This window comes from Callorhinchus milii, unplaced genomic scaffold (assembly GCF_018977255.1).
Source record: "Callorhinchus milii isolate IMCB2004 unplaced genomic scaffold, IMCB_Cmil_1.0 Scaffold30, whole genome shotgun sequence".
In the NCBI taxonomy this organism is placed as follows: domain Eukaryota; kingdom Metazoa; phylum Chordata; class Chondrichthyes; order Chimaeriformes; family Callorhinchidae; genus Callorhinchus; species Callorhinchus milii.
This window is the reverse complement of record NW_024704771.1, coordinates 833,153-857,384: the sequence shown is the minus strand read 5'-3', so window position 1 is coordinate 857,384 and position 24,232 is coordinate 833,153. Positions and strand designations below refer to the sequence as shown.

The window sequence follows — 24,232 nt, the reverse complement described above, 5'->3', positions numbered from 1 at the left end:
CGCTTTCTGTGGTCAATAATCTCTCCCAAAAAATAATTTGGTTACTCAATCCATGACTATTTGTGGGAAACTGCTGTGTGCAATTGGCTGCAGTATTTTGCCCACAGAACACACAGTCAATACACTTTACAATATATTCTGTGAAGCGATTTGTGATGTCTCAGTGATGTGATGAGGTGCTGTATTAAATGGAGGGATTATTGTTATTATTCCTCTGGAATACATCCACACGATCTGAGTTCAATGTCACTGGTTTCTCAAATTCTAAAATGGAGTTGGAAATGTGGGAAATCAATGAAAGTCCACGGAGTGAACCCTAAACCTGGAGCAGCCGGTGAGGCCGGAGAGAGAGGCAACAACTGGACCAGAAACAAACACTGCCGGTGAGAGTAACGAGGGTCAGAGGAGGAGGTGGGCATTCGGTGTCTCAGCGCTGAGTTATCTGTGTGGTCTCTGCACAGTAAGTTGGAGAGTGAATTAAGACAACTCAGGGTGTGAGTTTCAGGGGGTGAGGGTTAGGGATGTGTGTATCAGAGGGTGAGGAGTGTGTGTAGACTGTGCATAAGGATTGGACATAAAATGACACATTATTTATTGTAAATTGATCGAGTATTTTGCAAGTGAATGACAATATTTTGGATATTAATATCCACACAGACGTGACCTCGGTTTATTGAAGGTTAAAGAATGTTACAGTGAGTGAGAAATGTTACAGAGTATAAAAGCTGTCACTGAAAACACACAGTGTTTATACACAGTGAGACGCGGCCACTCACTGGGGAACAACACGGCACCTGTTTATAGATATAAAAGTGATTTGGGAGATTTCAGTGAGATTCTGAGCACAGCCCCGACTGTGAGACTGGGCATTGCTGGAGAGAAAGATATCAGCGATATATATCCCTGTCTCAGAGCGTGTGAGTCACACACTGGATGGCAAGTCAGATTCTCCCAACACAGATGTGAGGGTGTGTGTGGAGGGGATGTGAGGGTGTGTGTGGAGGGGATGTGAGGGTGTGTGTGGGGGGGGATGTGAGGGTGTGTGTGGGGTGTATGTGAGGGTGTGTGTGGGGGGGGTTGTGGGTGTGTGTGGTGGGATGTGAGGGTGTGGTGGGGTGGGGGGGGAATGTGAGGGTGTGTATAGGGTGATGGTCGGGGTGATGCCCATTTTAAAGTGCACACCCTTCCCCCCCACCCCCCAAGAATATTTTCACCGCCATTGTATGAAGTTAATGGCTGAGGGTTTTTCTCCTTATTATAATGGACAAATGTTCCTCCTCATTAACCGTCACCGGCAGATTGTCAGAGGGTCAGAATCAAACCAGGGACTGAACAGAGGATAAAGTTTCTCAGTGAATGTGTCGGTGAAAGTGTGGAGATGAGCCATGTTGTCAGCGTTGTAAAATGACACCTGTCCCCCCTCATAGTCCATGTAAACCCCGACCTTCCCGGGTCTCACTGTCAGGGTCAGGGGGGTGGGGGGTGACGTCAGAGCCTCATAATGGACCCCATACCACAGTCCCACCCCCCAGACCCCACCCTCTGGTGACCATCTGATTGGTTGTTTCCTGTTGACAGACTCTGTGGCCAATCCCACAGCCCACATTGACTTGTTGCCCACCTGCACCTCCCAGTAATGTCTTCCCGATGTGAAGCCCTCAGATCCCAGGACAATGGGATAGTAACTAAACCTCTTCGGGGAGTCAGGGAGCGGCTGCTCTTCGTCTCCGCGTCTCACACTGGTCAGGTCCTCAGACAGGATGAGCCGGGGATGGGCTGTGTCAGGATCCAGAGTGACTGTAACTGGAGGGAGAATCAGACCATTAATGTCGGACACATTTACAATCATAAATAAGATGATCTTCAGCGTCGTCACCGGGAGAGAAGCCTTTGTGTAAAACATCGACATCTCCTGGGAACAGAATCCGCAAAAAGGCTGAGAGTCTGTGTGTCTGTGGGGGAGGGGTTTGTGTGGGGGGGAATGTGTGGGTGTGTGTGGGGAATGTGTGGGTGTGTGGGGGTGTGTGTGGGGGGGGATGTGAGGGCGTGTGCGTGTGTGTGGTCATGTGAGGGTGTGTGTGGAGGTATGTGTGGGTGTGCGAGTGGGGAGTGGTGATGTGAGGGTGTATGTGTGAGGGGAAGTGAGGTCGTGTGTGTGTGTGTCTGTGTGTGTGGGTGGGGGGGGGATGTGAGGGTGTGTGTGTGTGTGGGGGTATGTGAGGGTGTGTGGGGTGGGGCTGAAGGTGTGTCCGTTGGGGGGTCTGTGAGGTAATTATGTGGGGGTAAGTGAGTGTGTGTGTGGGGGGAACGTGAGGGTTCGTGTGGGTGGGACATGAGGGTGCGTGTGGGCTGGAGGTGAGCGTGTGGGGGGGACTTGAGGGTGTGTTTGGGATGTCGTGAGGCTGCGGGGAGGAGGTGAGGCTGCGGGGAGGAGGTGAGGGTGCGGGGAGGAGGTGAGGCTGCGGGGAGGAGGTGAGGCTGCGGGGAGGAGGTGAGGGTGCGGGGAGGAGGTGAGGCTGCGGGGAGGAGGTGAGGGTGCGGGGGGGAGGTGAGGGTGCGGGGGGGAGGTGAGGGTGCGGGGGGAGGTGAGGGTGCGGGGGGAGGTGAGGGTGCGGGGGAGGTGAGGGTGCGCGGGGGAGGTGAGGGTGCGGGGGGGAGGTGAGGGTGCGGGGGGGAGGTGAGGGTGCGGGGGGGAGGTGAGGGTGCGGGGGGGAGGTGAGGGTGCGGGGGGGAGGTGAGGGTGCGGGGGGAGGTGAGGGTGCGGGGGGAGGTGAGGGTGCGGGGGGAGGTGAGGGTGCATGTGGGGGGATCGTGAGGGTTTGTGGGGGATGTGAGTGTGTGTGTGTGGGGTGGGGGGGAAGTGACGGTGTGTGGGGCTCAAGTCAGGTTGTGTATGGGGGGGATGTGAGGGTGCGTGTGGGGGATGGTGAGTGCGCGTGTGGGGGGAGGGGACGTGAGGGTGCGTGTGGAATTGACGTGAGGGTGCGTATGTCGGTGAGCTGAAGTTGCGTTTGGGGGGCTGTGAGGGTGCATGTGGGGTGGATGTGAGGTTGTGTGTGGTGGGGACATGAGGGTGCGTGTGGAGGGGATGTGAGGGTGCGTGTGGAGGGGATGTGAGGGTGCGTGTGGAGGGGACGTGAGGGTGCGTGTGGTGGGGACGTGAGGGTGCGTGTGGTGGGGACGTGAGGGTGCGTGTGGTGGGGACGTGAGGGTGCGTGTGGTGGGGATGTGAGGGTGCGTGTGGTGGGGATGTGAGGGTGCGTGTGGTGGGGAAGTGAGAGTGTGTGTGCAGGGAATGTGAGGATGTGTGGAGGAACATGAGGGGGCGAGTGGGGGACACGAATGTGCATGTAGGAGGGGATGTGAGGTTGCGTGTGGGGCGGAGATGAGGGTGCCTGTGGGAGTGACGTGACGGTGCGTGTGGGGGCGACTTGAGGGTGAATGGGGGGCGATGTAAGGGTGCGTGTGGGGGCACGTGAGGATGTGGGGGGCACGTGAGGGTGCGAGTGGAGGGGACGTGAGGGTGTCAGTGGAGGGGACATGAGGGTGCGTGTGGGGGGACGTGAGGGTGCGTGTGGTGGAACGTGAGGGTGGTGCGTGTGGGGGCACGTGAGGATGCGTGTAAGGGCACGTGAGGGTGTCAGTGGAGGGGACGTGAGGGTGTCAGTGGAGGGGACGTGAGGGTGCGTGTGGGGGGAAGTGAGGCTTCGTGTGTGGGAGACGTAAGTGTGCGGGGAACGTGAGGGCGCATGTGGGGGTGTGGGGGTGAGGTGAGGGTGCGTGTGGGGGGGACGTGAGTGTGCGTGTGGGAGTGAAGTGAGGGTGCGTGTGCGGGGGATGTGAGGGTTTGTGTGGAGTCGATGAAAAGCTGCATGTGGGGCAACGTGACGTTGTGTGTGTGGGGGCTCATGATGGTGCATGTGAGTGGGGAACGTGAGGGTGCATGTGAGGAGGAAGTGCGGGTGTGTGGGGGTCAAGACGTGAGGGTTCATGTGGTGGGACATGAGTGTGCGTGTGGATGAACGTGAGGGTGTTGTGGAGGAACGTTAGGGTGCGTGTGGTGGGGATGTGAGGGTGCGCGTGCAGAGCTGATGTGACGGTGCGTGTGGGGGGGGTGTGAGAGTGCGTGTGTGGGGGACGTGAGGGTACGGGTCGGGGGGATGAGAGTACGTGTGTGGGGGGTGGGTGCCGTGAGGGTGTGTGTGGGGTGGACGTTAGCGTGCGTGTGCGGGGGACATGAGAGAGAGTGTGCGGGTGATTTGAGGGTGCATGTGGGGATGACAAAATGGTGTGTGTAGAGGTGACATGAGGATGCGTGTGGGGGGAAGGTGAGGGTGCATGTGGGGGGGACGTGAGGATGCGTTTGGGCGTGACGTGAGGGTGCGTGTGTGGGGGGACGTGAGTGTGCGTGTGACATGAGGGCGCGTGTGGGGTGAATTGTTGCTGCTTGAGGGTGCGTGTGCGGCGCACATGAGGGTGCGTGTGGGGGGGACGTGAGGCTACGTATGGGGGAACGTGAGTGTGCGTGCGGAGGAACGTGAGGTTTCCTGTGGGGGATGTGAGGGTGTGTGTGGGGGGACGTGAGGGTGCGTGTGGGGGGGATGTGAGGGTGCGTGTGGGTGGGATGTGAAGCCGCATTTGGGGGAATGTGAGAGTGTACGGATGGGGGGGGGACGTGAGGGTGCGTGTGGTGGACATGAGGGTGTTTGTGGGGGGGACGTGAGGGTGCCTGTGGGGGGTGTGTGAGCATGCGTGTGGTGTGGGGGGATGAGGGTTAGTGTGGGGGAGGCATGAGGGTGCATGTGTGGGGGGTAGAGTGAGGGTGTGTGTGCGGGAGACATGAGGGTTCGTGTGGAGGAACGTGAGGGTGCGTGTGGTGGACACAAATGTGCGTGTGGTGGGGACGTGAGGGTGCGTGTGGGGGTGACGTGAGGGTGCGTGTGGGGGTGACATGAGGGTGCGTGTGGTGGTGACGTGAGGATGCGTGTGGGGGTGACGTGAGGGTGGGTGTTGGGGGGAGGTGAGGGTGCGTGTGGGGGACGTGAGTGTGTGTGCGGGGTCATGAGGGTGTGTTTGGGGTGAACGTGATGCCGTGTGAGGGTGCTTGTGCGGGGGACATGAGGGTGCATGTGGGGGAGACGTGGGGCTGCGTGAGAGTCAAGACATGCTGCGTGTGGGGTTGACGTGAGGGTGCGTGTGGAGTTGACATGAGGCTGTCTGAGGGTGTGTGTGCAGGGGACATGAGGGTGTGTGTGCAGGGGACGTGAGTGTGCGTGTGGGGGGGACATGAGGCTGCGTGTGTGAGGGACGTGAGTATGCTTCATGGGGGGGACATGAGGGTGCGCTTGGGGGAACGTGAATGTGCATGTGGAGGAACGTGAGGGTGCGTGTGGGGGATGTGAGGGCTCGTGTGGGGGGGACATGAGAGTGTACGTGTGGGTGGGGGACGTGAGGGTTAGTGTGTGCGGAGCGTGAGGGTGCGTGTGGGGGACACGAATGTGCATGTGGGGGGCACGTGAGGGTGCGTGTGTTGGGGGCGCGAGCGTGCATGTGTGGGGGACGCGAGGGTGCGTCTGGGCGTGACGTGAGGGTGCTTATGGGGGAGACATGAGGCTGCGTGTCGGGTGGACGTGAGGGTGTGTGTGGGTGGGACATGAGGCTGTGTGGGGGGGACGTGAGGGTGCGTGTGGGGGGACGTGAGGTTGTGTGTGAGGGGGGAGGTGAGGGTGCATGTGGGGGGGACGGGAGGATGCTTGTATGGGACGTGAGGGTGTGTGTGGGAGTGATGAACAGGTGTGTATGTGGAGGAACGTGAGGGTGCGTGTGCTGGGGACGTGATGGTGTTGTGGAGGAATGTGAGTGTGCGTTTGTGAGGCTCGTGAGTGTGCCTGTGTGGGTGAGAGTGCATGTGGGAGGGACGTGCGGCTGCTTGTGGGGGGCACGTGAGGTTTGTGAGGGGGGGACGTGAGGCTGTGTTTGTGGGGGACGTGAGGCTGTGTTTGTGGGGGTTGATGGGAGGGTACCTGTGCGGGTGTAAGTGAGGCTGCATGTGGGGGTGTCGTGAGGGTATGTATGGGGGGGGAACGTGAGGGTGCGTGTGGTGGGAGGTGAGTGTGTGCGTGGGGGGGACGTACGGGTGTGTGGGGGTCAAGACAGTGTGCATGTGGGGGGTGTCGTGAGGGTGCGTGTTGGGGACGTGAGGGTGTGTGTGGTGGCATAATGACGGTGCGTGTGGGGGGGACGTGAGGGTGCATTTGGGGGGCTCATGATGGTGCGTGTGGGGGAGAGGTGAGGGTGTGTGGGGGGGGACGTGCAGGTGCTTGTGCGGGGGTGTGAGGTTGTGTGGGGGGAGGTAAGGGTGTGTGTGGGGGGTCGTGAGGGTGTGTGTGGGGGGTCGTGAGGGTGTGTGTGGGGCGGAGGTGAGGGTGTTTGTGGGGGGGAGGTGAGTGTGAGTATGGGTGGTACGTGAGGGCGAGTGTGGGCAGTACGTGAGGGTGCGTGTGGGCAGTACGTGAGGGTGCGTGTGGGCAGTACGTGAGGGTGCGTGTGGGCGGACGTGAGGGTGCGTGTGGGCAGTACGTGTGGGTGCGTGTGGGCAGTACGTGTGGGTGCGTGTGGGGTGGGGGGGGACGTGAGGGACAGGGAGCAACTTAGGGAAATTCAGCAGAGAATTGGTGTCGGGAAACTGTGAGCACTAAACAGTGACGGATCCCCCGGTCCGGATGGTTTGCATCACAGGGTTTGAGAAGAGGAGCGTATGAGATAGTGGAGGCCCTGTGTCTGATCTTCCAAAATTCCTTGGATTCTGGAGCAGTGCCCATGGACTGGAAGATCACAAATGTCACACCACTGTTTAAAAAAGGTGGAAAGGAAAAGATGGGGAACTATAGGCCAATTAGTCTCACATCAGTGATGGGAAACATTTTAGAATCGTTGATTAAGGATGTGGTAGTGCGGTATTTAGGGCACAATATAATTTGGCCGAGTCAACACGGCTTTACAAAAGGGAAGTCATGTTTGACAAATTTCAGAGAGTTTTTTGAGGACATTTCCAGTAAACTGGATATGGGTGAATCAGTGGATGTGGTCTATTTGGACTTCCAGAAGGCATTCGATAAGGTGCCGCATAAAAGGTTAGTCCAAAAGATAAGGGCCCATGGAATTGGGGACCATATTAACGTGGATTGGGGAATGGTCAATAGGTCGGAAACACAGATTAGGGATAAACGGGTCCTTTTCAGATTGGTGGGATGTGACCAGTGGAGTGCCACAAGGATCAGCTATTTACCATCTACACCAACGATCTGATGTGGACATCGAAGTTAATATATCTAAATTCGCGGATGACACAAAACAAAACGAGGAGGAAGTGTCAACACAGAGGACGACATTAAAACAATGCAGCGAGACATAGAGAGGTGAGGTGACTGGGCAGGTAGGTGATTGTGCATCTTATGTTATGTTATGAGGGTGCGTGTGGGGGGACGTGAAGGTGCGTGTGGGGGGGTCGTGAAGGTGCGTGTGGGGGGACGTGAAGGTGCGTGTGGGGGGACGTGAAGGTGCGTGTGGGGGGGACGTGAAGGTGCGTGAGGGGGGGACGTGAAGGTGCGTGTAGGGGGACGTGGCTGCGTATGGAGGGATGTGAGGGTTGCGTGTGGGCGCGACGTGAGGGTGCGTGTGAGGGCGACGTGAGTGTGTGTGTGTGGGCGACGTAAAAGTGCGTGTAGGGGGGACATAAGGGACCATTTGCAGTGGACGTGATGGTCCGTGTGAGTGGGATGTAAGTGTGTGTATGTGGGGGGGATGTGAGGGTGTGTGTGTGGGGTCACGTGAGGGTGTGTCTTTGTAGGGAATGTGAATGTGCGTGTGGGGGTAACGTGAGGGTGTGTGTGGTGAGGACGTGAGGGTGTGCTTTGGGGGCAGTGGGGGTGGGAGATGTGAGGATAAGTGTGCGGGTGTAAGTGAGCGTGCGTGTGGGTGACTGTGAGGGTGCGTGTAGGGGAGTCATGAGGGTGCGTGTGGGGGGTCTTGAGGGTGCGTGTGGGGGTACGTGAGGGTGCATGTGGGGGCCCGTGAGGGTGCGTGTGGGGGCGGTAGTGAGGGTGTGTGTGTGTGTGGATGGGTCGTGAGGTAGCGTTTTGGGGGGGATGTGCAGGTGCGTGTGGGGGGTGGGAATTGGGGGAGTGTGGGGGTATGTGAGGGTGTGTGTGGGGGCGACAAGAAGGTGCACGTGGAGGGAAGGTGAGTGTGCGTGTGAGGGCGACGCAAGGGTGTGGGTGGGTGGGACGTGAGGGTGCGTGTGGGGGGCAATTGGGGGAGTGTGTGGGGGGAACGTGAGGGTGTGTGTGGGGGCGACAAGAAGGTGCATGTGGAGGGAAGGTGAGCGTGCGTGTGGGGGGAGGTGAGGGTGTATGTGTGGGGGGAGACGTGAGGGAGTGTGTGGGGGTTCGTGAGGATGTGTGTGGGGCGGTCATGCGGGTGCGTTTGAGGGGGTCGTGATGGTGTGTGAGGGGATGTGAGTGTGTGTGTGTGGGGGGATGTGAGGGTGTGTGTGTGGGGTGGATGTGAGGGTGTGTGTGTGTGTGGGGGGATGTGAGGGTGTGTGTGGGGGGTGATGTGAGGGTGTGTGTGTGGGGGGGATGTGAGGGTGTGTGTGTGGGGGGGATGTGAGGGTGTGCGGGGGGGATGTGAGGGTGTGTGTGTGTGGGGGGTGAGGGGGGAATGTGAAGATGTTCCCTCTCCTCTTTACTTACTCCTCATGGACCTGCCGTTGTCTGGTTCGATTCCTATCTCTCTCACCGTCTCCACTTTGTTGCCTCTAACGGTTTCCCCTCCAGCCCCCGCACTGTCATGTCTGGTGTCCCTCAGGGCTCTGTCCTCGTCTCCTCTTTAATATCTACACACTCCCCCTCGGTGACATCATCCGCACACATGGGGTCCACTCCCACATGTATGCGGATGACACCCAACTCTATCTTTCTGCCTCCACCCTCAGCTCCAGGGCCACTGCTGTGCTGACAGACTGCGGTCGGACATCAAGTCCCGGATGAGGGCAAACTTCCCACAGTTGAATGTGAACAAGACTGAGGCTCCTGATTGTCTCGCGCCAGCGCCTCCGCACCTCAGGCTCCGGCAGCATCACCCTCCATGGTTGCTCACTACAACTCACCAGCAGTCAGGAACCCGGGTGTCTTGTTCAACCCTCAACTGTCTTTTCTTCCCCACATCCAAACCATGACCCGCTCTGCCTTCCCTCACCTCCGTAACATCGCCCGACTCCGCCACTACCTCACCCCTCAGGCGCTGAAGCTCTTGTTGATGCCATCATCACCTCCAGGCTCCACTATGCAAATGTCCTGCTTGTCGGCCTTCCCAACTCCTCCCTCCACAGGCTGCAGATAATCCAGAACTCTGCCGCCCGTGTCCTCTCCCGCACCAAACTCCGTGACCCCATCTCCCCCACTCTCGCCCGACTCCATTGGCTCCTGTCCTTCAGAAGATCCAGTTCAAAATCCTGGTCCTCACCTACAAAGCCCTCCATGGCCTCGCCCCACCCTATCGCTATGACCTCCTATCCCCCTACCAACCCGCCCGCTCTGTCCTGCTCCACATCCCCCGACCCACCCGCCCCACCATTGGCGGGAGAGCCTTCAGCCACTCTGCCCCCAACCTCTGGAACTCCATCCTCCAATCACTCTATCTCACCCCCTCCTTAGCCTCCTTCAAGTCGCGCCTAAGTCCCTCCTCTTCGACCATGCCATCGGCAAGCCCCTTCCCCTCCCCTCCCATACCCCACTGACCCCAGCTCGGGTCTGAAATGCTGTCACTGTTCAGCACCTTGGGACGTCCTCCTGACATGAAATGGACTATACAAATACAATCTTGTTGATGTTGTTGTTTGTGGGTGGGGGGATGTGAGGGTGTGTGTGGGGGTGGTGTGACGGTGTGTGTGGGTCGGGGGATGTGCGAGGGTGTGTGGGGGGGAATGTGAGGGTGTGCGTAGGGGATGTGAGATTGGGTGGGGTGTGAGGATGTGTGAAGGGTCTGAGCGAGTGTCTGTGAGAGGGATGTGAGGGTGTGGTTGTGTGGGGCTATGTGAGGGTGTGTGTGGGGACATATGTGAGGGTGTGTTTGGGGGAGATGAGAGGCTGTGCGTTTGGGGGTTTGTGTGTATCTGTGCATGAGGGGAATGTGAGGGTGTGTGTGGAGGGGATGTGAGGGTGTGTGTTGGGATGGTATGAGAGTGTGTTTCGGGGGCTGTTGTGAAGGTGTGTGTGGGGTGTGGTGTGAGTGTGTTCGAGGGATGTGAGTGTGTCTGTGGGGGGAGATGTGGGGATGTGTGGGGCGGTGTGTCAGTGTGTGGGTCGGGGGCTGAGGGTGTGTCTGTTGGGGCATGTGATGGTGTGTGGGGTGTGTGTGAGTGTGTCTGTGGGGGATGATGTGAGTGTGTGTCTATCGGGGTATGTGATTGTGTCTGTGGGGGATGTGAGGGTGTGGAGTGGAGTCAGGAGAGCGCGGGGCGGAGCCGAGGCCGAGCAGTGGGTATAAAGCCGCGACGTGAGGGGGTCACAGGGGAACCGCAGAGTTACAAAAAGTGACGTCGGCTTCACATCATAATCAAACAATCAAAACTAACACAGAATCACCAACACTAACAGCACTGACACCAACACTAACACTAACAGCACTGAGACCAACGCTAACACTAACAGCACTGACACCAACACTAACACTAACAGCACTGACACCAACACTAACACTAACAGCACTGACACCAACACTAACACTAACAGCACTGACACCAACACTAACAGCACTGACACCAACACTAACACTAACAGCACTGACACCAACACAAACAGCACTGACACCAACACTAACACTAACAGCACTGACACCAACACTAACAGCACTGACACCAACACTAACACTAACAGCACTGACACCAACACTAACACTAACAGCACTGACACCAACACTAACACTAACAGCACTGACACCAACACTAACAGCACTGACACCAACACTAACAGCACTGACACCAACACTAACAGCACTGACACCAACACTAACACTAACAGCACTGACACCAACACTAACAGCACTGACACCAACACTAACACTAACAGCACTGACACCAACACTAACACTAACAGCACTGACACCAACACTAACACTAACACTAACAGCACTGACACCAACACTAACACTAACAGCACTGACACCAACACTAACACTAACAGCACTGACACCAACACTAACACTAACAGCACTGACACCAACACTAACACTAACAGCACTGACACCAACACTAACACTAACAGCACTGACACCAACACTAACACTAACAGCACTGACACCAACACTAACACTTAGAAAAGCTAAAAGAAACTAATCCACAGTGAAAGTGGTTCAGGAGAAAATGTCGTGGCCGCCCCTGTCACTGACATCTTAGCCGTGACCACACAGCCTGTGGGCTGATGCCGTCCCACTGATCGCTCGCTCCCGGTCTCTGTGCGCACGTTTTGGCTGCCGCCCCGACCCGAGCCTCTCCCTCCACTCTAAATGCCTCTCCTCCCAACCTCTGTATCCCTACTCCCACTCTGTCCTTCTCTCCCACCCCCCCCCCCCACCTCTCTCTCCTGGACCCCATCACCACCTCCCTCTGCTCCAGCCTGGGCAGCCTCCGCCGGGCCCATCGTGGCTCCAGGCACTGGCTGTCCCAGAGCAGCGACCCCAAGTGTCCCATCATTCACTCCCTCCACACAAACCGCCTCCTTATGGCAACCACAACGTCCCCCTCCCTCATGCGTACCCTCCCCAACTCTCCACTCCCCCCACACTCCACAGCCATCTCTCCTGTATATCCTCAAATCCTTTCCGTATCACTCTCCTCCCTCTCCTCCCACCAGCAAACCCACCGCATTTCCCTTCAAAATGTCCGTTCCCTCACAAACAAACCCCTCACCATCCATTACCTCATCCTGGATGAGCACCTGAACATTCTTGGGCTCACAGAAACCTGGCTCTCCCCCAATGACCCCATCCCTCTAGTCTAAGCAACCCCTCCAGGCTACACCTTCCACCACATCCCCCGTCCAAGCCAACGTGGCAGTGGGGTGGTCCTCATCTCCAAAGCTTCCCTTGGTCTTTCCCCAAATCCCTCTGGCTGCTTCCCCTCTTTTGAGCACCTCACCCTCTTCCATCCCTCTCTCCCACTGAAAATCTTTCTGGTCTACCACCCCCCTAAGCCCTCTGGCTCCTTCCATCCAGCTGCTCCATGATCGTCTCCTTCACCTTCAACTATCACATCCCCCTGAAATCCAGGACCATCACCAAACCCACTCGATCCCCCGGTATAACCATCATCTCCACTCCTAAAAAACCAAACCCGGCTGCTCGAATGCAGATGTCAGAAAACTGCCCTGAGAGTTCACCACCAACTGTGGCTCGAGCATCTCCACAGATAACGCCATTCTTTGACGTGTGCAAAAACGGCCGTCTACTCCAACATCATCTTGGAGGCAAAAAAACAATCCCAAAGTCCTTTTTTCCACCACCCACTACCTCCTCCGTGCGCCCCCTCAGGCCTCCTCAATCTTCACATCAAATGCCAAGTGTGATGAGATCATGGACTTCTTTTCAACTAAAATAAATAATATCCGGCCGGCAGCCTCATCCTCCTGCCTCTGGTCACCCACCACTACCTCCTCTCCATCCCCCTTCCCCTCCCCATCATCAGCTCCTACCGTGACCCCTATCCTACATTCCTTCCTCCCCATCTCTCTTTCCTGCTGCCTTGACCACCTCCCCACCAACTTGCTGGTCACCCAACTCCCCCTCCTCTGCCCACTACTGGCTGATGTCATCAAACAGTCCCTCTCCACTGGATCAGTCCCTGCCTCCCTCAAAACTGCTGTCATCATCCCCCTCCTCAAAAAACCTTCCCTACATGCCTCAAACCCCAGCCACTACCGCCCTGTTTCAAACTTGCCCTTCTCTGCCAAAGTCCGAGAATGCATTGTTGCCAATCAACTCCGCGCACACCTCTCCTCCCACTCCCTTTTCGAACCTCTTCCTGCCGGTTTCTGCCCTGTCCATAGTACAGAGACTGCGCTTGTGAAAGTCTCAAATGACATCCTCTCTGTCTGTGACCAGGGCTCCCTCTGCCTCCTTGTCCTTCTGGACCTCTCTGCTGCCTTTGACACAGTTGATCACACCATCCTCTCCACCGCCTTTCCTCCGCCATCCATCTCAGTGTGACCGCACTCTCCTGGTTCGAGTCCTACCTCACGAACTTCCAGCAGTACATCTGCACAAATGGCTTTTCCTCCCGCTCTCATCCGGTTACCTGTGGGGTACCCCAAGGATCCATCCTTGGCCCTCTCCCTAATCTATATGCTCCCTCTTGGAGATGTCATCTGCAGAGATGGAATACACTCCCACATGTATGCGGACGACACCCAATTCTATTTTTCCACCTCACTTTGCGATCCCCAGTCCCCTAATGTTCTGTCAGCTGCCTGTCAGCCCTCAAGAGCTGGATGAGCACGAATTTCCTTTAGCTAAATGTTGACAAGACAGAAGCCATACTCTTTGGCTCTCATCAATGTCTTAAATGGCACGGTTCCCACCTACTCCACCTACCCGACCAGCCACTAGAACTCTCCAAACCATCCCCCACACCAGCACCGCTTTCTTCCACCTCCGACGCATCGTCCGTCTCCACCAATATCTCACCCCAAACGCCGCTGAAACCCTGGTCCATGCCTTTGTCACCTCTCTGCTGAACTATTCAAATGCCCTCCTCGTCGGTCTCCCCTCCATTACTATTCATAAAATCCAGGTCATCCAGAATTCTGCCGCCCACTTCCTTACAGTGGAGTCCTGTAGCTCAGTGGTGAGAGCACTCGCTTTGCAAGCGAGAGACCTGAATTCATTTCCAGGCAGTGGGCGAAACCTTGGGCAAGTTTCCTTACTCCACACAGCGCCTAATAATAATCCCTCCAAAAAAAACAAAAAAAAAACAATAATAAATTGGTCATATTCAATCTACGACTGTTTGTGGGACACTGCTGTGCACAATTGGCTGCCGTGTTCGCCCACAAATATACAGTCAATTCACTTTACAGTGTGTTCTGTGAAGCGCTTTGGGACGTCCTCCCGACGTGAAAAGCGCTATATCAAAGGCAAGGATTATATTATTATTATTATTAGTCGCACCAAACTCCGCTCCCCGATTACCCCAATCCTTGCCAGACTGCCAGCCACTATGCCCCGAGGCTCTGGAACTCCCTTCCTCACTCCCTTCGCCTTGTCCCCTCCCTTCCTGCTTTCAGGTCTTGGCTAAAGACCTTTCTTTTCGACCGTGCCTTTGGTCACCTTCTTCCCCCACGCTCGACACCAGGATCTGTTACTGTGAAGCTCTCTGAGACGCCATCCGGCATGGAGGGCACTATATAAATCCAAGTTGTTGTTTGTCAGGATGTGTCTGAGGGGCAGGTGAAGGTGTGTGTGTGTGGAGGGGGAGGTGAGGATGTGTGTGGGGGATGTGAGTGTATGTTTTTATGGGAGAGGGTGAGATTGTGTGTGTGGGGGTGGGGGTGTGAGGGTCTATGTGGAGGGGTATCATCCAGAATTCTGCAGCTTGTGTCCTCTCCCAAACCAGTTTCCATGACCCTGTCACCCCCACCCTCGCCCGGCTCCACTGGCTCCCCATCCTCCACAGGAAAGAGTTCAAAAATCTCATCTTCACCTTCAAAGCCCTCCACGGCTTTGCTCCTTCCTACCTCTGTGAGAGTGCACTGATAGGATCGCACGGTGGGCAGGCAGGTGGCAGATACAGATTTTTATCCTGTGATCTGTCAAGGATTTCCGAATTTCACACTTTATATGATATTAAATATCTTACCTGCATAACTTCTGTACAACCCAAATTGGGTCTTTTCTGTAAAATAAAGGAAGTTCGGTTGGTATAGATTTATTTGATGAGGAATGGTTTTATACGGTTTTGCCAGTCACATTTTCTCTGTTCCCCAAACTGCTTTATATTCCCCTCCTCGCTCCCCCTCCCCATTAATATATTTTAACATTTATTTGGGGAAAGGGGAGTGACAGAATGGCTCTTTATCAAACTGACCCAAATACCTTACCTAATTCTGTGAGAACCTCCTCATAACCTGTAAGAAAGCAGAATGTTGTCAGCTGTTATCATTAAGACATGTAGCTGTGCGGTCTGTATGAGGTCTGGGTGTGGTGTAGTTGTGGTTTGGGTGGTATAGGTTTGGTGCAGGTGAGATCTGGGTATGATCTGTGTATGGCGTAGGTAAGGTCTGGGTGTGATTTGGGTGCGGTATATGTGAGGTCTGGGTGGGGTCTGGATGAGGTCTGGGTATGATCTGGGAATGGTGCAGGTGAGGTCTGGGTGTGGTGTGGGTGGGGTCTGGGCGTGGTCTGGTTGCAGTAAATCAAACAGATCTGGGAGAGACGATGTGGACTAATCTAGATCTTGAAACTGAGTGGACAGGTTTATTGATCGGGGGGGAGGGGGGTCAGTTTTATATTAATATATGGGCTGCTGATCAGACAACAAGATCAGAGTTTGCTGTGGGCAAACACCATGTCACCATAATGTGGTCACCGTTAGTTAAAACACACTGATGTCCTGAGTCAAGAGGGACTCACACGAGGACATCACATGAGCATCCAGTCATGACAACTGACTGCTATTGGTCAGTAATCCGATTCCTTCACACAATATACAGTGAGTATTTTACGACAGGTGACAGTGTGGATGACACCATGTAATGTAGTAAATGCAGTAACAGTGTATGTAGTATTTGGTCTATCAGTACCTTCCACAGGTACAGTCACATACCATTCTCCAGCCACACACTAACAGCTGTTGTGCCCAGCGCCTGGGGCACAGGATTGGACTGACATCTCTACAACCTCAACATGGCATCACAGCTTTAGTGACCGTGCAGAGGGCGATGAGCAGGAGTCGGGCTCAGTGCTGACATTCATTGTGTCTGTTCTGTAGCTCAAGTGACTTGTTCATGTGAGAGTCTAGACAGCCAGTGTTGGTTGGTTATTAATAATAATAATAATCCTTGCATTTGATATAGTGCTTTTCACGTCTTCTCGAAGTCCCGAAGCGCTTCACAGAACACAGTGTAAAGTGAATTGACTGTATATTTGTGGGCAAACGCGGCAGCCAATTGCGCACAGCAATGTCCCACAAACAGTCGTAGATTGAAAATGACCAATTTTATTATTGTTTGGGGTTTTGGAGGGATTATCATTAGGTGTGTGGAGTAAGGAAACTTGCACAAGGTTTCGCCCTCTGCCTGGAATTGAACTCAGGTCTCTCACTTGCAAAGCAAGTGCTCTAACCACTGAGCTACAGGACTCCAAGTTTGTAGAGCTACGTGGAAAGAGCGGGGGAGTGGGATTGAATTGGACAGCTCTGTTCAAAGAACCAGCACAGGCACGATGGGCTGAATGGCCTCCTTCTGCTGTAAAATTCTATGATTCTATGAGCACCAGATTTCTGTTATCTGAGCTTGACTGGCATTAGAGTTCACATTAAAATGCTCCAGGAAACTAACCAACACTTTGGCTATAATCATGCCACATTTTATTTGTGAAGTAATTTGTTTTACTAACGATATCTCTAATTAACTGCCGCTTGTAGCCTCGCTGACACACAAATTAGTGAACGTAGAGCACTGTTTGATTTTTGCCTTGGCAATTCGATAATGAAAATCATGATTTCTTTATAAAATCCACAAGGAACCTGACATTTCTGGTATCGCCAATTTCATCAGTTGAGGTTGTAGGTGTCTGCACATGTGCTTCTTTGGTCTCAGGTCTTATTCTTGCTTTGGAGTCAGCAACTGAATAAACGTCTGAGAGATCCCGGGTTCAAATTCTAGATAAGGCTGCATTTTAGGCAAATCCTAACTACTTTTTGTCCAAAAGATATGCAGTCAATTCAGTTTACAATATGATCTGTGAAGCGTTTTGAGATATCTGATAAGACGCTGTATCAAATGTAAGGATTATTATTATTATTATTAGGAATGTATTTTAAATCAAATTAACTGCCATGCTTAGATTAATGCCTACATTAATGCAATAAGTAGCCAGCACAATATGTGTATTGGGTAACTGTTATGGGGCTTCAAAATTTAGATGAATCTCAGATTTTTCTGAAATTTGCTGGATATAAGACAAAGGGTATGGATATTATGTTGTCAATTTGATATGCTGTGGCCTATAATTTAGAAAGTAATTTTACCTTGGTTGCATAAGTTTGACTGAGAAATGTAACCACGTTAAAAATGTATGTTAGCAGCTCTCAAACCCTTAGTATGACTGCAAAATAAATATTTTTGAAAGGGTATGCTCTGCATTCCACAAATTCTGTCTATCTCTTGTGGGAGCACACAGTGAGAAAATCAGCCGCCTTAGTTAAAAAAATATATAAATTTACGTATCTACAGCGCCTATAATCGGGGAGGGTATTCCAAGGTGCTATTACTGGCTTGGCATCCAAATAGGGGATGGGTGCTGAAGGTGTTGGGCAGGAGAAAAATTAAAAATTATTGTTTTTTTTTGGTTTTTTTGGAGGGATTATTATTAGGCTCTGTGTGGAGTAAGGAAACTTGCCCAAGGTTTCGCCCTCTGCCTGGAAATGAACTCAGGTCTCTCGCTTGCAAAGCGAGTGCTATAACCACTGAGCTACAGGACTTCAACCATTGAGGGCATCACAGCCTGGTCCTCTCCTCACCCGGGATTTACAGAAAGGCTGGGATGGGAGAGGGGGGGGACTCCCTGAATGTGATGAGGAACAGTGACTTTGGCTTATTGTCTATCCATATCCGGGCCCTGAGGCCATGTGTAGAGGCCCCTCCCTCCCCGGCTGAGATCAGATACCTCAGCACAGACCAGGCTGGGACCTTCTGTCTGTACATCTTTGTGCTAAATCTGGGGTGGGATCTGAGCAGTTCTGAATTGTGTCATTAATGTCTTATATTAATGTCTTACCTGCATAACTGTGGATTCTGGCCTTGACTGGAAATGAAAGAAAATTTTGTTAGAATCAATTTGTTCAATTGAGATTGTTTTATACAGTTGTGTTTATGCGTCATTACACAATCATTTTCTTTATTGCATTAATATTCCAGAGTCGTGTAGCTCAGTGGTTAGAGCTCTCACCTTGGAAGAAAGAGAGGAACTGGGTTTGATTCCTGGCAGTGTGAAACGTTGGGCAAGTTTCCTTACTCCACTTGCCTCTGTTTACCTCGCAGGAAGTAGGAACCCAATCATTAATCGATTAATGGATCCCTTTCTGGGGGTAATAATTTTTTCCCCCAAAATAGTAATTTCGTCATTTATCCATGACTGTTTGTGGGACACTGCAGTCTGTGTGAAATTAGCAGCCGCGATTTGCCCAGAAAATATAGTCAATTCTCCTTGCAGTATATTCTGTGAAGCGCTTTGAGACGTCTCAACGAAGTGATGAAGCATTGTATTAAATCAAGTCTCTTACCAAACCCCACGAGAAGATCCTTGCAGCCTGAGAGAAAACACAAGTTTATCAGCTGGGCTCAGGAGCTCATTATCAGGGTGTCACTAACACAACTCGCAATGGTGAGTCCACTTGACACAACAGTCTCTGCTACACCCACCCCATCCTGTCACACATACGGTATTTATTGGGATACACATCTACACTTTACGCAACTGAAAACTAGACTGAAAATTAGGTTATGAGCGATATTTTGTTAATCACTTTATGAACCTGCATTTTGCTGATAATTTCTACACATCGTCAACAAGAGCAACTTCCTCTGCACACTGACAATGTACTAACCAGCCTGTAATGTGGGGTCTATAACCAGCCTGTAATGTAGGATCTCTATAACCAGCCTGTAATGTGGGGTGTATAACCAGCCTGTAATGTGGGGTCTATAACCAGCCTGTAATGTGGGGTGTATAACTTGCCTGTAATGTGAGGTAACTTACATTTACAACTGCCAACGACCTCCCACTCTGGAAAGAAACAGAAGTTTTAATTTAATAAGATTTTGCTTATAATTTCATCTTTTGTAAACTTCAATATGTTATTTCTGACAATCTGTTGTTGGGATGTATCAAAAGATCAATAGCAAATGGAAATAGTGGGGTAATCGGGTCACTTTGTAAGTCATTGGTGAGACTGTACTAAGAGTATGATTTCACCAATGATCCTGTGGAGTCCTGTAGCTCAGTGGTTGGAGCACTCCCCTTGCAAGCGAGAAACCTGGGTTCAATTCCCACAGGGAAAAACCATGGGCAAGTTTCCTTACTCCACACACCTCATAATAATCCCTCCAGAAAGGAAAATAATAATAAATTGGTCACTTCAATCCTCGACTGTTTGGGGGACGCTGCTGTGCGCAATCGACTGCAGCATTTCGCTCACAAATATACAGTAAATTCACTTTACTGTATATTGTGTGAAGCGCTTTGAGATGTCTAAAAGATGTGAAAAGCACTATATCAAATGCAAAGATTATTATTATTGAGTAGATTCTTTCAAACACAGATTAGAAATGTTATTTTAGGAAATAACATTATGGGATATAGTACAGAGGTAGTTTGGGACACATTTGCATGTGACTGCCAGGAAGGTGGAAGGCAAACTGGATGGATATTGGGCTTTTCTCCTCCAGCATTTCTTCTGTTCTACTGTAATCTATCGGTGTAACTCAATATCTGGGTTCAGATCACTCCAGGTTACAGAGTCTGACAAACTGATCACATTTGTAGATGTGAGATGACTGAACTGTACATTGAAAGTTCACGTCAAACTTTGCTTATAATCTTAATATAATCGTATTTCTTACATTTAATTTATTAGCTTTATCAGAGGTGATAATAATTGATCCTTTGAGAAGCAGCACAATTCTACATCAATAACATCAACAACAGTAAATGAGGATAAAGCCATCAAGTACCTGATTTGGTGAATTGTTTTTTCAGTTCTGAAAGGAAACAATATATTTATTGATTGTTTATTTCCACAAATCACCCCCCACTGTTACACACTGAACCTATTCACAGTCTTGTGATTCAGCTGATAAACAACCCTTCACCACTGAGGCTTCAGGATCTCACCAAATCCCAATCAGAGTTTGTTTTCACCAATTAAAAAAAACACATGGACTTAGTTTTGGTCAGAGTCTGACACACACACAAACCCATCACTGGCGTTAAGAGTCTCCAAACCAAACTACTCAGAGATCCACATACTGTATGTAGAGTTTCCGTGTCTGATATAGAATGAACCCTCTCCCCAGCGCCATGCTCCTGGGTTTACTAATGTTTAGACATGGATTGGCCAGAAGCAAGGCTTGTGGTCCACAGAGGATGGATTGAGGGGAATTGCTCATGTTTTTCGTGCTGAAACCTCACAGCTTATCATTATCCAAAATTATCACTAACCCCCTTTCCCACTGACCCTTCCCAGAATCATCCTTTAAAACAAGGGGAGGCGCGATGAGAAGGAAACTTATTTTACGCTCCAGGAGATTAAAACTTACCCAGTGTTTTTTTCATGTATTTTTGGTCTAAAGAAAGAAACAAATATTAATAAACAATGTAAAGTTTCTCACGAGACTGAAAGCCATTGAGTGAAGACGGTTTGAATGTTGAAGTCAGTTGTCATTGATTGATTCACTTATGGGACATCATCACTGATGGAATTCCATCATAAACACTTAGTGCCAATAACACAATGTACTGTACCTTGTTTGGCAGATTTCAGTTCATTATCTTTAAAACAAAAGAAAAGGTTTTAGAAAATGTATTTTGAAATTTTTGAAAAAAAGTTAACAAACTTATCTGGTTTATTTTATTCAGTTTCTTTATTTTCCTTTAAGCCCAAACTTTCCAAACTCACTGTGATAGGAGGATATGTGCTCACATCAAATGAAGGAAGTGAAATCAGTAAACAAACCGAAAATATAAGATTTTCTTAATCTATTTTTATTTCACAATTTGTGTTATAATTCACATTAAAAATGGGGATTTTTTGCACTGCAGAAACTGATAAAACTGATTAAACATTTACAATCTCAATAAGTGAATAATGATAATATTAATAATCCTTAACATTTGGTACATTACCCACAACAAACTCCAACCCCCACTCCATCCTCACACTCACTGACAAATCACCTCATGTCCAGCACCTCCCTACCTCTCCGACCTGCTCACACCCCACTCCTCTACCCACCCCTTTATTTGGGCTGCTCTGGCTTTCTGCTCATCCCTGACTCCCCTCCGCCCCACCATTGGTGGCCATGTCTTCAACCACTTACCACCAAACACACAGAACTCCCTGTCTCAATCCCTCCATCTCACTCCCCCCTCTTTGACCATCTTCATCGCACCTGAAGACCTTCCTCTTTAACCGAGTGTACGGTCACCTCCCCTTTCACCCTGACCCAGCGCATGGAGGCAGTTATATCAATGTAAATTATTTCAGGTCACAGATGTAAAAGTTAAATATTTTGGAACAGAATCTAACTGAGTGGAATCTCATTCAGAGACTCATTTACATCATGTTTTTTATTTCCCTCATTGTATCAGAATGATTTAATTTGTGTTAAAGTGTAAGTTTCACTTTCTCTCTACAGTCAAACACCATGAGATTCTCCTCATCTGCACAGAATCATCACACATTTCTTCACTCCACAGGAGATGGGTTTAGTTTAGGTTGTTCTGTGACTCTGTGTGTGTGTGCACATTCGTGTGTGTGCATGTGTCTGTGTGTGTGTGCACATGTGTCTGAGTGTGTGTGTGCATGTGTCTGGGTGTGTTATGTATATAAATGCTGAGGTCACCAGAGAGCACAGGAAGGGCTTGTGGCAGGTCTCCGAGGACCTGACTCTCGGGGAGGCTGAGGCTCGGGGATGTTTGTAATGTTGTTACTTACCCAGATTTTTAAATCCCTTTTTTAGATTTTCATAAACTGGAAAATAAAAACACAATCGTCAGTGTTGTCCTCATCAATAAACTGTAGGACATTTCCCTTAAATGTAACAGAAACAATCCAGCAGAAATGTTAATACAATATTTTATTAAATATTAGTGAAAATAACAGTGCACTAAAGGCTCTGCTTTAGGTAACTTCTAATTGACATCAGCTTTTAGTAAAGGAAAAGAGGAACAGGAGGAGACAATTCAGCCCATGAGTCTATTCCACCAATTTTAATCTTATAAATCCAATTCCCTGCTCTTCACCAAATATTTCTACTATCTGAGTCTCTGTCTCTCATTTAAACATTCACATTGATTCCTTCTCCACAGATTTCTGGGGCAAAGAATTCTACATCTTCACATCCCTCTGTGTGAGCAAATCCTTCTACAGTTTGGAAACGACAAGACACATTCTGATTAACATTTCCAGCCTTTTATCCCACAACTTCTCTTTATGTGTGAGAGACAATAGAGAATAATAACAACAAAATGACATTTATATTGCGCCTTTCACGTTCAACAACAAAAATCAACAAAATACACCCGACCACATCTTCCTTCTCATAACATAAAGCTCACCACCTGCTCCCTCAACTCCCTCCCCACCCATCTCCTGACCACCCAATTGCCCTTCCTCTGCCCACTACTGGCCAACACAGTCACTTTGTCCCTCAACATCATCCACAGACATGGACTTAATTCCCACATGGATGTGGATGACCCCAAATTTACTCTCGACCTCAGGTCCCTGATGATCTGTCCAGTTGATTGTGAGATATCAAGGCCTGGATGAGCCAAAATGTCCTCAAAATCAGTATAGATCCCTCTTGGTGATATCATCCACAGACATGGAGTCAACTCCCACATGTATGTGATGACACCCAACTCCACCTCCACCTCGACTCCAGGATCACTGCGGTACTCACAGAATGTCTGTCAGTCATCAAGTCCTGGATGAGAGCTAACTTTCTCCAGTTGACCAAGGCCGTCCTGCATTGCTCCCATCAGCGCCTCCATAACTCGGGCGCTGACAGCATTGCCCTTCATGGCTGCACTCTACACATCAAGGAGCCAATGAGGAACCTCAGTGTCCTGTTCAACCCACAACAGTCATTCATCCCCCATATCCATGCCATGACCCGCTTTGCCTTTCCCCACCTCTGCAACATTGCCCGGCTCTGCCACTTCTCTCACCCGAGGCCACCGAGACCCTCATCCACGCGTTCATCACATCCAGGCTGAACTACACAAACTCCCTGCTTGTCGGCCTCCCCAACTCCTCCCTCCACAGGCTGCAGATTATCCAGAAATCTGTAGCCCGTGTCCTCTCCTGCACCAGGCACCGCGACACTATCACCCTCATAATCGCCCGGCTCAGGATCACTGAGGATATGACTCAGAGGATATAGTTCAAGCTCCTGATCCTTACTTCACCTCCTCGGCTTTGCTACTCCCTACCTCTGAGACCTTCTAACCTCATAACAACCTGTCCGCTCCCTCCATTCAGCGTCCTCCGGCCTGCTTCATGTTCCCCGCTTTGCCCACCCCAACACTGGTGGGCAAGCCTTCAGCCTCTCTGCTCCCCCCTCTGGAACTCCATCCCACCTCACCCCCTCTCATGCCTCCTTCAAGATCCATCTCAATTTGTTTGTTTAGATAAGACTGAAGCCATCCCCTTCTGGCTCTGACCTCCACAAGCTTCCCTGCCCCTCTCTCTAATTCTCTCAGTGACAATCATGGGATCTGGTTTGATCCCCAGCTTTCCTTTCTCCCTCACATTCATTGCCTCATCAAAACCACCTTCATTCACCCCCACCATATCACCCGCCTCCGCCAGTACCTCACACCCAACACCTCGAGACACTCACTCTCACCTTCGTCACTGCCGCTCAGACATTGCCAGTGCTCTCGTCACTATGTTATGGATTATATAAAGGATGAAAGTAAAGATTATGTTTTGGGGGAATCTCAAAATCATTTATTACCTTTAACTTTTTTCAATCGTTTTCTGCAGAAGAACATCAACACACCAGCTGCTCCAAGCACAAGGCTGAACGCCACAAGGAAAGCCACCAGCCAGTCTGGGCCTCGGTGGAGAAACACCTCTGTAACATAAAGAACATTTTGTATCATATTTAATAATAATCCTATCATTCTTTCATTTGATATAGAACCTTATCACATTTGCATGAAGTCTCAA

At 51.1% G+C, this 24,232-nt stretch overlaps 1 protein-coding gene across 1 annotated transcript; it reads right to left on the bottom strand.

Annotated features, from left to right (window-relative positions):
- Positions 1–1,115: 1,115 nt before the first annotated feature.
- Positions 1,116–24,165, bottom strand: LOC121851160 (nuclear factor 7, ovary-like). Its single transcript, XM_042344752.1, has 11 exons — positions 24,018–24,165; positions 21,989–22,024; positions 20,797–20,823; positions 20,592–20,618; positions 20,007–20,033; positions 19,033–19,059; positions 18,557–18,583; positions 18,052–18,078; positions 15,153–15,179; positions 14,912–14,947; positions 1,116–1,803 (listed from the first exon to the last, which is right to left on the bottom strand). Exons 1-11 carry the CDS (start codon positions 24,163–24,165, stop codon positions 1,289–1,291), a joined length of 924 nt encoding a protein of 307 aa, XP_042200686.1. The 3' UTR covers positions 1,116–1,288.
- Between the last annotated feature and the right edge of the window lie 67 nt (positions 24,166–24,232).

Bases quoted from the DNA above. Each gene is read 5' to 3' on its own strand.
- LOC121851160 (XM_042344752.1), bottom strand. From the start codon at position 24,165: ATGATACAAAATGTTCTTTATGTTACAGAGGTGTTTCTCCACCGAGGC. The intron at 22,025-24,017 runs GTAATAAATGAT...TTTATTTTCCAG, and splicing joins ACGATTGAAAAAAGTTAAAG to TTTATGAAAATCTAAAAAAG. The intron at 18,584-19,032 runs GTAAGTTACCTC...GTTTTCTCTCAG, and splicing joins GGTCGTTGGCAGTTGTAAAT to GCTGCAAGGATCTTCTCGTG.